A 13,193-nucleotide genomic window follows, 5' to 3' on the forward strand; every position below is an offset into this window, starting at 1 on the left:
CTCAATCCAGGACAGAACCTTTATCCAGTGCTCTCTTATTCTTCACAGAATCACAGAATGGTTGAAGAGACCTCTGGTGCTCATCTAGTCCAAGTCCCTGCTCAAACAAGACCATCTAGAGCCGTTTGCCCAGGGCCATATCAGGCATCTTTTGAATTTGTCCAAGTATGGAAACAAACTCCCTGGGCTACCTGTGCCAGTATTCAGTCACCCACACAGTGAGGAGTTGAAAAAAAAAAAAAAACAAGGGGGGGGGGGGGGGCAGGGTTCCCTGATATTCAGAGGGAACCTCCTGAGTTTCAGTTTGTGCCCATTAATTATCTCTCTGCCACTGGGCAGCACTGAAAAGAGCCTGGCTCTGCCTTTCCAACCCTCCTCACCTGGTGCCTTCTCTCCTGGCTAAACAGTACTAGCTCTCTCAGTCTTTCCTCATATGAGAGATACTCACCCACTCAATTTAGTACAGACTCTGTCCCCACCACATCATTTTGTAAGACTTATGCCATATTCTTTTCTGAGTGTTTCTATTCAGGCTTTCCAAGTCCTACCAGATGAAATCTAGTATGAAAGTTCTCATGCAATCTATTATGAGCGTTCTTTTTTTGCAACTATTTATTTGCATATTTATAAATTAGTGTGTGGTTTCCATTAATATTGGCATGCATCCACACTGAATGCATCCACTACTAATCTGTGCCAATGAACCTCCTCTGCACAGTAAAGAGTGATCAGAAAAAGACATTAGTAAGACCAAAACAAATTCATCTTTAAGCGTGACTTCCTGCAAAAAGTTTTGCAGTCAGTCTCCAAATCTAATTAGAATGTAAGATGAGATAACTCAACAAAAGGAGCAACTCTCTAATGAGAGCAATGGAAGTGCTGCTCCAGATGATAAAGCAAAGATGGAGTAGCCAATTCCTGTTAACAGATGCAGCTCCACTGATGCAGCAAGACACAACACCCACAGGATCTGCAACAGCAGGTTCTTGGCTACAAACTCCCTCCTGAATGCTGCCTTGCTGCTTTTCTGAACGAGAAGGCAAAGCACTACAAACACACTTTACCTGCCATCCCAGACAAGATGACTTCATAGGGGTTGTGATGCTTCAAAAACACATTCACTTTTGGCAATGCTTCCTCTGACATTCTCAACCAAAGCCCCAGGACTAAATGCCTGGGAACATCACCTGTGCTCAAAATTAATTTCTGATGAGGTAGGATGACTCACTTCTTGAGGAGCTCACAATCAAATAAATCCATTAGCAAACACAAAAAAACCTGTATTAAATATAGCACATACAAGCTGGGAAAGGAGGGACAAATATATTCTCCCAGCTCCCTGAAACTCTTTCCAAAACCAATACTAATTGAGACCAAGATCCTCAGGATTGAATCAACATCAGAAACAACTTCTAGCATTAAATTCCCTAAATTTCCCATTTCATCAAATAGATTTCTGGAAAGACAGATGTGGACACATTTAACTTTCCATTGTCATGATGATCAAACTCAGTTGTGTGCTTGAAAGGACTGGCTGGAAAATTAAATAAAATCAAAAAGAGTCTGTTGGGTTTTGGTGTTTTGGGGTTTTTTTTGGTTGGTTGGTTTTGTTTGATTGAATTTTTTTGAAGCTACATTTCAAATAATAGTTTTAATCTATTTAAATAGCTCTCCTAAGAAAATGTGATGGCATCCAAGACAGACATCAGTTGGGCAGCCAATGGAGAACCTACCTGCTGTGCAGAAGATTCAAATCCCTTGGTTGAATAAAACAGTAAGCCAGGTTAAAAAAAAAAACCAAAACAAGAGCAAAACAAAACAAAACAAGAACTACAACCTGCTATTCTGCCACAGAATATTCTGTGAAAAGTATAAAGAAGAGGTAAAAGACATCATGCTTCTTCCTATGGTCTCTTACCCAGCACTCTTGACTTACAGATCTCCAAATCCCCAAGCCCCTAAAATACCGTGGCCTATCATGTCTCCAGGTCAATCCCAGGTATTCTATCAGAATGTCTAAAGTATGAATAGCTCATTGCTGAGGAACAGACAGCAAAAAAATGTGTGATGTTTCTGCAACACTGATCAAAAACCTGCAAGCCTGTCTGTTCCTTAGATGTCACATAAAATAATTAATATGTGACAGGCTACTGCCACGGTATCACATTAACAGCCACCAGCAGAAATATCCTCCATTAATTCACTGAATCCCCCTTTGAAATCCATTTACACTTTTATTTCTGCTTCACAAATCCTGTAGCAATGAGTTACACAATTTAATTACTTGTGGAATAAAAAGCACCTCCCTTTATACTTACTCAGAGGAAGGGCTTGAACTTGGATCTTCCACACAGAAGATTAGTGTCAGTCTCTCCCTGGAGAGATTCTCAGTCTCTCTTCTGGGAGCTCTTTTGCAGAGTTTAAATAATTCAACAGTTATGAGGGAGAGAGGAAAAGAGAGGTGGATAGGGCTCTTACCTGAAACATGGAAGATTAAAACAAAATATAGCTTGTTCTTATCCTCTCTACATTTTATCTGGAATTCCACCTTTATCCTAAGAACACTACCTCAAAACATTTGGAATTTGGTAAACTGCTTTTTCTCCTTGCCTACCTGTCCTCTGCAAGAAAACAAGACAGATCCAAAAGTTCTCAGGCCTACTTATTAACAGAAACATCCCAATAATCCAGTTATCTATGAGATCAACACTGATGTACAAATACATGACCTTTCTAGACCTATTGAATGCACACATTCCTCGCAAAAAGACATCTGCAACATACATTAGTGACCAGCCCAGTGCTCCCACAGCCACATTTGAAGGCTGACAACTTCAGCAAAGCAGACCTCCTTTCAAGCTGCAAAAGATTTGTCAGTGAAGCACAGAGCAGGGATGTGTGGCACATGTCGAACAGTGAGTTACAAACACACATAAATGGAAACCTCTGTGCTGCTGCCATGCAACACCCTTGTCAAATCAGTAGAGTAGAGTAGAGTTAACCAGGTTGGAAAAGACCTTCAAGATCAAGTCCAACCTATCACCCAACACCATCTAACCAACTAAAACATGGCACCAAGACTTCTTCCTTGTCAAGACTTACTTCTGTCTTCAGAAATCAGAGATATGAATAATGCACTCTGAATATGGGTGATTTTTTTTAATTAGCAGTCTAGCTACAATACCATCACAATCTGCAGTTCTGATTTTATTAATTCTCTCCAATTCAGCAAGAATTCCACCAAGGAATAGGGATGAGCAGATGTAGGAGGAAGCACATTAATAAATCATAAGTGTCACTAAAATTTGTAAACTAATATCTTCTGGGAAGTCTTGGCAATTAGTCTCAGAGCTTTCTCGGCAAACCAAAAATTAATAAATCCAGAAGGTCTCCTGTCTTATGGCATTCCCACCCCCCACAGAAAGGTCATTGATGGAGCAATTAAAAGACACAACAAATGGAGCAGACAGCAGGCTGGTTCACGAAAGACAAATGAGTTCCATGAAACAAGATGACTAAGGCATCTCAATAAGCAAAGGTGTATCCTACAGACCACCCATGTACCAAGACTTTTAGACTAATATTTTGTGGGCTGCTACTTCTCACATGATTTTCCATTGCCCCACTTGGTCCCCACCATCTCTGAGTCAACATCAACATGATCACTTGGGAAAGCAAGGAATAGTCAGGAAGTAGAGGATTGAACCTTACTATTCCCTTGTGGAAACAAACTGTAGGATATAATAGGAGTAGAGAAGCAACAGGAAAGAAAGAAATTAAACTCCTCACCACAAGATAGTCATATACTTAGAAGAATTATTTATATATACATATACTTAAAGAATTAAGGAATGAGATCTTATTTTTATTACTGAGTTAATCAGTTCTAAAACATAGCACTGAATTTAAGATAATGCTGTTAATTTTCATGATTGGTTTCCAAAGCAAACATTTAAAACAGTCTTAGCTCAAGTTATCCATTTGTTGCAATGACAGTATCTCCTATTGAATTGCAAATATTGTTCACTCTGGACACCACCTGTGACTCTCTGGGACGTGCAAGGGGGGCTAAACCTACAAACAATCCCTTATGTACGTCCACAGAAAGATTTATTTAGGTCTTTGGAAAGCCATAACTAGAAGGAAAATTAATCACTTCAAGCCAGAAAAGGATTTTGAACCTGGTCATAATCAGTTATTTCTAATGGCTTCTCTTCCACAGTAGAAAAAGGTGGTCAATTGTTATAATCATCTGATAACCAGCAATTTCTAACATTACTGTCATGGATACTCTCCTAAACCAGCAAACACAAGGAAGCTAAGCCACCCCTTTACTGCTCTTTAGAATTATTTTAAAAGCACAAAAACCACCTTTGAATGCATAGCCTTTTGTGAGCATCCCTACAGAGCAGCTTAATGCAATGTCCTTCACCCATTAATTTCTCTCCTTGCTGATTTTCACTCAGCTATTTTAATCAGCTTTCTCTCTTGTTCCTGTTCATTAACTAGGACCTGCTTTATAGTACCTGCTGCAACACATTGTCCTGGGTTAACACAGCCTGCTCTCACAAACCCCTCTCTCACAAACAGATGGGAAGGAAAGTAACACCAAAAAAACCCGAAACAAACAAAAAACCCACACACAAAACGAAACCCCACACATACAAAAAAACCCAACCCACCAAAAAAAACCCAAACACCCAACCAAATCAAAACTAAACTAAACAAAACAAAATGCCTAAACCAAACCAAAACAACCAAACAACAATTAAAAAAAAAAAAAAAGGCACACCAAAAAAACACCAAAACCCTGGCTTGAGATAAGGATGTAAAGATGCACAATTACCTTAGCATATCTGCAGAAAAGTGCAGAAAAAGCAGAAGCAGCAGCAGAATCCAGCACCCCAACCTGTAGCTCACCCAGCAGGAAAGCCCAACAGCCTAAACTCAGAAACCAAAGGCAGCAACCAGAACAGGAAGCCTCTCTCATGTTACAACCTGAACTTCTAGCCCCATGATACCTTGCTCCAGCCAGCAGTTTCTTTTTGAAGCTGGCATGAGGGCAGCATGGTATGAATAACAGCAGCAGATTCAACTCAACCCATGACATACATGCACAGGTGGAAAAATGCAGGTGTCTGCAGACTATGCCAGACTCTGTATGTCAGCCTGAGCACAAGAACAAGGCCTGTTTCTCCAAAATGAGCAGTAATTTAGCCACGAGGGCAAAGAAGAAATGTTCTCTTGGCTCAAAAATGCTACATTTCCTATTCTTTATAGCTAGTGACTACCAGCTCTTTGGGTCAAGGAACTTCTCCTTATTAAATGGCCACAATCCTCATTTGGCAGCAGCTAGCTCAGAATGGGCCAACATGCAGCTACTATGCATCTTCCAAATAGTTCAAGTGTGGCTTCCATGCCAAGATGGTATCTGTGATTGACAGCCAGGCTGCAATGAGACAGGGTAAACTGAATCACCCACTCTGGGGAAAAGACAAATCAGCAAGAATGCTAAAGGTTAAGAACTGCATTATTCTGGGATGCTGCTGAAGGCCCATACTAATTGCAACTCAGGGTGCTGAGAGCCGGGAGGAAAAACTCCAATGTCACACTGCAGTCATCTGCTACAGTTCCCCATTCCCTTTGTTCTTCAGCAGTCTGTACCTAGGAGCTCTCAAGCACAAGGATTTTGACAGGTGGCTCCCACAGCCTTAAAAAAAAACCAGCAATCATCAAGCTAGGCTATTTATACACTCTAACAACAGCAGTGGAGATACTAAACTTTTGGGCACCCTGGTTTTCAAATCCAAGAGAATTCAGGAATGTGCTTGTGCACCCATCTGGCTCCCTCCCTCCATGCCCTGAGGGCCGGCTGGAGATATAGGAAGCCCTTTTCCCTATCAGCACAGGATTTCTGCACTTCACAGTATTGTTAAAAAACAAGAAGTAATGGAAAGCACTACTGCTTTGGAAACCATCTCCATTAATTTTATGCCTGAATACAGTCCTCCAGAAAAAGAGCATGTATCTAAGATCCATGCTGTCAGCATAAAAGTGAAAAACAATAAATATAATCAAATTTGACAGCAGTGCAGGGAGATGTCAGCTGGTCACGGCAGCATGTCTGGAAACTATTTCAATATAGCAAAGTCCAGGGGAAACAAAAACAAACAAAACTATAATGCTTTGTTGCAAAATGTGTGGAACCTCACCAGTACTGAGCAAGAGACTGTGGCACAAACCAGAAGCAGCCACTCTTAGCACCACAGTCTAAATAATGCATTGCCACTGGAGTAGAAACACTCTTTTATCATGGCTGAGCCATGCCCTATTTCAGGTTTAGCTTGTTTCACAGAGGATGATACAGAAATTTGAGTCAGGCTTATTGAATCCCTGATCCCTGCCTTCTTACTCACCCCTTCTGGAGGCTGCTACACTTGAAGCACAGAGACCAGTTCCCAAAGGGTAGACACAGCATTTCACACCACATGCACCATTTCACATTTACAGAGTAGCCCTACCTGAAGCCAGCTCCATGTGCAACACATGAACCTAGGCACAGAAATCAGCTTGAGCTGTGGAACTTTGCCAAGGAAACAAATGCTAGAGGTACACTGAAACATGGTGACGATCTCTGGTGACTGTGGGAGGCTTAAGAGGTCAAGACACGGAAAGAAACAGTGTAATGGTAATTGGTAAATGGTGATTTGGTAATTCAAAGAGAAGTGAAACAGTAATGCAAGACAGAGAGCAGCTTGCAACCAAGCTGAGAGATTTTACCCCTCTCAGCTCAAAGCTAGGTTGCAGCTGCTGTCCTTTGTGGCTGTCTCTATTTAAAAACTAAAAGTTTTGAGGTTTTTTAACTCAACACAGAAGCTAAGACAACAGACCAACCTCTTGAGGCACAGCAGCCACAAGAGTAAAAAAAATGCTTGAGGATTTTTGACTGCTGCCATGGAAACATAATTCCTTGGTTAATAAACAAGAAAACAAGAAGGAATATGTATAAAGATTCCTTCATCAGCATTTTAGCCTCTTAAGCAGAGAGTCAATCATGGTTTTGAATATGGGTTAATGCATGGGCCAGCATTATGTACTATGAGATAATTTAGCTGGGACCACAGCAGAGGAGAGGAACTCCAGGGGACCATCAAGAGTCGGTAAAATGGTAGTGGGGACTCAGAGCTGACACACGCAAGTGCTTACACTTTGGAAAGCAATCTGAACTACTCCCCACTGCCTAATTAGCTGATATGTTGCAGTCATGGCTATTACATTGATCATAAATATCGTCCTGCTAACTTGCACTTCTGTCTGCTGGATTGCCCTGTTGTCTCTTTATTTCATCTGAGACTGAAAGCTCCCTTGGGATGAAGGCTGCCTTTTTAGTTACTGCAATCTAAATATATATAACTGTTCCTAGATACTAAAAAAAGGCAACAGTGGAAAAAATCTTTTATTCCAGTTATCTTAGCAGAAATAACTGTTCAACCCACACTGGCTGAAATAGTTGAAAATATTTCAAACACTACAATAGCAACTTTAAAGACTTATCCAGACTGTCATATTCACATAACCCCACCTAAATACTGTACAGCTAAAACAGGAGACAAGCAAGGGAACACTCACGAGGCTCTTCCTTTGCATGTAAAACCTGTGAAATCTTAAAGGCCTAGAGAATAAGAAAAGGAGCTCCAGAGATTCCTCATGTTTGTTTGTAATTCCAACATGTGAAGGAATCAACTAGACAGCAACAAGATTACCTAATGAAAGGACTTGCTGCCTACCATATAACCTACAAAAATCCCCATATAATATATCTAAACACCACATACACCTGAAACCACAACTCATTTTATCACAATCAGATTGAGTTAGATGTGGAAGTACTATGAACACACACACCTGAAGAAATAAGCCACTGAACATACTTTCCCTTCTCTCCTCCTCCTGCTAAATTTTGCCTGAGATTTTCAACAGAAAAATCGGCAAAAACCCCACCCAACCCTTCAACTCCTGGTTGTGAAGGTTGCCTTTTAGACAGTGTATTTTGTATGTCTAACCCCCTCATTCTCTTCTGTTTAACAGATGCCTTCTTAATCTCCAATTCCTGTGAAACAGCCTGGCCTCTCTTCCTATTTATATATCATCACAGATCACTCCTTCATGCTTACATTACATCATGGACAGTGAAGTTTGATGAAGGGACCCTGGCCTACAGAGGCTTTGGGAATCAGAGATGCTCCAATAGCACTCAAAATCATGTCAGTTTATAGATTAGGAGGGAGAACTGTTTCCCTTTTGTTGATGCAGAAAGGGGTGGAGGAAGAGAGGAATATCCTACAGAAAGCATATGTCCAGCTCTTAATAATTTTTTTTACTTAAAGGGAGCAGGATGTAGCTGGATGCTCAGCTATTCAGATATATATTTTGCTAAGACATGAGAATTCATGAAGGCTTTGCAAACCTGAGAAGCACAAATAATTTGTCTAGTTATATTTATGGACCTACAAAAAAGACACCTCTCCACAAATTCTGATGTCTCACACCAACACAAATACAACTGCAATAAAGTAGCTTCTTTTCACAGGAGGAAAAATGGTCTTCTTCACTCAACTCAGTGGGGGGAAATAAATAAATAAATAAATAAAACTCCAAACCACAAACAACAGGTGTCTCCTGTGACCAAGAAATGATGTGGCTGTTCCACAAGGGAGAGTGATGCAGCTGTGAGTGGGTGTGCAGGCAGGGTGTCTTTTCCTCTAAGCTGGCTGCTACAAGGCTGGCTGTTTCTGTAGCAATGGAGACCTTTCCTGTGATTTTTTTGGAGGCCTCAGAAGCATGGATTTGCATATTAGAGCAAGGTCTGTCTTCCTGCATTCAAATGCTGACTAGCATTTCCTCTGTCTAAACTTATATCAGCCTGATAGAGGATCAGCTTTCAACGTAACTTTTAATTCTCCTCTCTCCCTCTTTTGCTCTCACTCCCATTTTTAATTACATTCAGGATGTTTTCTTATTGATTTACTTGTCTTTGTATTCAGATGCAGGGATTAGAAATTTCTCTTATATGGCAATTCAGTTTTCCATTAAAAGAAGTCTCTCGTGCTATAACCCAGGGGGAACAGAGAAGAAGCTTTTGATGCATGAAACAGGCAGAGGCAAGATGGTATTTGGAGATTACATTTCACTCTGCTCTATCTTTGCATCCTTGGAAGCACTGCCGTGTGATTCATTGCTCTCTGCCCCTTTCTTGTGGAAGCAACTGTGTTTGCCAACCTTTTGGAATAGGTATCTCTCAGCCCCACAGCTCAGATGGACAGGACTTCTTGTTAGCTGAAAGCATATGTCATATTCCCCAGAAAACAGGAATAGATTTAAAAACTAAACCAAACAAATTTAAACCAAAACACACACACACAAAACCCAAACAAAGCAAACAAACAAAACACAAAACCCACAAAAAAAAAAAAAACCAACCAAAAGGCCAACTGTGTCTTGGGATGCATCAAAAGAAGTGTGACCAACAGGATAAGGGAGGTGATTCTCCCCCTTTATTCTGCTCTTGTGAGACCCCATCTGGAGTACTGTGTCCAGTTCTGGGGTCCCCAATATAAGAGGGACATCAAAGTGTTGAAGCAGGTCCAGAGGAGAGCCACAAAGATGATCAGAGGGCTGAAGAATCTCCCCTGTGGGGACAGACTGAGGGAGCTGGGGCTGTTCAGCCTGCAGAAAAGAAGATTCAGGGGAGACCTTACAGCAGCCTTCCAGTATCTGAAAGGGGTCTACAGGAAAGCCAGGGAGGGACTTTTTACAAAGGCTTGTTGTGATAGGACAAGGGAAAACAGCTTAAAGCTTGTGGACAGCAGATTCAGACTGGATATTAGGAAGAAATTCTTTACAGTGGAAGTGGTGACACACTGGAATGTCCCCCACCAGAGGTGTTCAAGACCAGGTTGGATGAGACCTTGAGCATTCTGGGCTAGTGAAAGCCTGCATGGCAGGGGGCTTGGACCTAGATGATCTTTAAGGTCCCTTCCAACCCAAACCATTCTATAAATCTATGAAAAAAAACAACAACTCCTGGATATGTCCAGCTCTCCTTCTCATAATTACTTGATAGTTGTATTCAGCTTGTGACCCATCAGTTCTGAGGGCTCAGAGATGTCTTTGAAGGAGTCTACAAAAAGCAACTAAGAAAAGGAAATCTGTTGCAGAAGGCTTAAATTCATTCTGCAAAGACAGATCCACCCTTTGAATTTTTCAGGGGCTCAAAAACTAAAAGAAAATATTGAAAAGCACCAGTTTAAATAATGCAAAGATCCAGAGGCCTTAATGTGCAAATAGAACAGAAAATCCTGAGAAGAGGAGTCTTTCTCTTGGCTTATTGCTTCCACTTAGTATTTATTTGCATTTCTACAGTGTTCTTTCCAAAGAAACTCATAGATGGTCTCTAAGGCTCCACATTGCACTCAGAAGTACAATATGGCTTAATCCTGAATTTTCCAGGTGGGAAACTAAGGTTTCCTACCTCCTAACTCCTATCCTCAGCTTTCTTTCCTTCCAGACTCTGGAAAAGGACCCAGGAGGTTCTGACTTAACATCTCTGAGTCTTTTGGTCCCATGCTGGCCCATACTTCACTGCAAAAAGATGCAGAATTGTCCCAGGACGCACTGAAACACACCCAGAAATTGGTGTGTTTCCCCACAACTGATCAAGCACTGGATGCCTCCAGTCACTCTCACGACAAAATAGGTTTTCACCACCCTGGGAAAACTCCAAAAGGGATGCTGCTATTATCTTTCCACCGAGCTTGGGTGATGCTGCAAGTTCTCTATTAGGACAGGATTTGCCAGCTTGTTTACATTATTTATGCAGAGCAGATTGCTTGGCAATTACATTTAAAGTACAATCACAGTGCCATTTCTGCTTGTTAGGTAAAGAAGCAAAAGGGTTTTTTCAAGGCTTTAATACCTTGAAAAGTACCAGGGTAAGTGGAAATTACTGTGTTCTCTCTTATTAGCCGCATGGTTATTTATACTTTTGCAGATTACCATGGTACAGCGCAATTAGGCTTTGGAAATACTGTTCAAATTAAGAAGTTTCAAGAGCTCTACTGAACAATTAACCCTTAAATGTATTAACAGCAATAACACTGCAGCACACACTCAAAGCCTGCTCCAAACAGGAGGTTTAAATTAGCTGGGAAGAAAGAAGTATGAGAGACCATCTGTAAAGAAGCTGCTCACATCAGGAGCGACGCCTATAACGCTACAGTGCACTGACAGTTCCACCAACTACATTTGCAGCAGGTTGCACACTAGCATCTAGAAAACCTGACACAAGTTACCTGGTCTCCCACAATCCATTTCTGCCTTTTTCTTTTGCTTTAAGTTCCCAGGAGGAAGAACAATTCTCAGCAGGTATAAACTACTGGTGACTGCAGATGTAGAGGAACTGGCCTGTGAGTTTGGGGAGTTTTTAGAGGGGGGAGTGGAACTTACTTTATTTTAAATGCACATTCATAATACAAACATACACATGATTCTCTCCAGCACATGATTCCCAGGCGAAGACACTGCACCTCCCATGCCAGACTAGGAGAATGGCAGGTGCATGACACTATTTGAGTCTATCCATAGCAGAAAAGATACCAGCACCTCACTGTGGGACCTGTAGTCACAAAATCACAGAATGGTAGGGGTTGGAAGGGACCTCTAGAGATCATCCTTTAGTGTCTGTCCTTAAAGCCCAAAGCAACACAGATTCACTGCCAAAGTGATCATTTCAGCTCACAGGACTGAAGAAGACTACTAAGATCAACTAAGATTATATCACACACTATGTTGTATGGACACTGTTTTAGTGAGCATGTACCATCTACAGAGACTGTTCTCATTGCCAGCCCTCACAACAGAGACTCTGAGGGGTGGAGAGACTCCTCTAAGGACACACAAATGCAGGAATGAAACCAAGCTCCTCTCTGTGTCCAGGAAGTGCCCTCACATCAAGAAACCCTTGTTTGTGGACCTCACTTCATTAAAGCAATGTGTTTTTAATCACATATCCCTTTTCCAAAAAGCAACCTCAGTTATCTCAGATTCCCTCCTGCTGTCTCCTCTGATCAACTCAGACACCTACGCTGCTCAGCCTCCAGTTTTACAACAGACACAGTGCTGTGATTTCTAAAATCCACTTACCTCCACAGCGAGCTCTCTGTAACGCTCCCCAAGTTGAAGTCATAGAGCTTTGTCAGAATGAGAATCACCTAGGGAGGGGGAAGGGAGGGAGGAAGATAAAGGGAAAAGAAAGGAAAAAGAAAAAAAAAAGTTTTCCTTTAGACTGTGTAACAAGACACAAAGCATCTGAGATCACTCAAAGGAGAGCTTAGCATTTATCGATTAAAGTTGTGGTATTATAGGATCAAGAAAGTTTAAAACAGAAAACAATCATTAGCTTAATGCATCATGTAACCACTAACATTTATTTTAATCTCCACATGCTTAGCATTTGAAATCAAACATGCCAACAGGAATCAATCGGACATTGTGAGCTGCCCTCTCTACAGCTGTGGTTATTCAAGATCAGGAGTGGAACCAGCTACGTCATTGCTGACTCAACAGCCCAATCAGAAATTACAGTCAATGTTTTCTGTTTCTCAGGGTGCTGCCTGAATTGGTGAGCCTCCATGGAAAGAATTGTCAGGTTTGTTTATGGAGATTCTCCCGTCCAGCAAAGCATTTTGCCCGGCATGAGCTTTGTTGCTCCCTATCTGCTGTCACTGACTCCACAAGCACAAAAATTTCCATAGGCTATCACCTCATGCCAGTGGTGAAATAGAGAGGCACAGAGCAGGACATTCAGCTAAGAAAATGAACAAGACAAAAAAATCAGTGATATCTTAAATGATAAAGGAGAGTAAGAACCTTCAGGACCCACTGACTAACTTCCTGGAGAGCCAGACACTCTCAAATCATGCCCCTGCAAACTGAGGGAGAAGAGGAGAATTAAACATTACATAGGGGATCACAGGGGAATGTAATTTCCCTCTAGTATCCTGGATGCTCTGATCTCAGATTTCATAGATAACTGTAATCCTCTTAGTTACCAGCTACAATACCTAATGCCCTCCTCTCCCCAAAAGGCAGCTATTCACTCTGAGACAGTCTGTGAGACTCCATGCAAGCTCTCA

At 41.4% G+C, this 13,193-nt stretch overlaps 1 protein-coding gene across 1 annotated transcript in view; it reads right to left on the reverse strand.

The window, feature by feature from the left end:
* The window catches only part of SORCS3 (sortilin related VPS10 domain containing receptor 3), a 317,082-nt gene that overhangs the window by 208,684 nt on the left and 95,205 nt on the right, over positions 1-13,193 (reverse strand). Inside the window, exon 2 of the mRNA XM_068139414.1 lies at positions 12,202-12,269. Coding sequence (XP_067995515.1) covers positions 12,202-12,269 — 68 coding nt within the window. The remainder of the gene's footprint in view (positions 1-12,201; positions 12,270-13,193) is intronic.

This window comes from Melanerpes formicivorus, unplaced genomic scaffold, assembly GCF_026170545.1.
Source record: "Melanerpes formicivorus ecotype bairdi unplaced genomic scaffold, bMelFor1.0.p_v2 SCAF_6, whole genome shotgun sequence".
Taxonomy (NCBI): domain Eukaryota; kingdom Metazoa; phylum Chordata; class Aves; order Piciformes; family Picidae; genus Melanerpes; species Melanerpes formicivorus.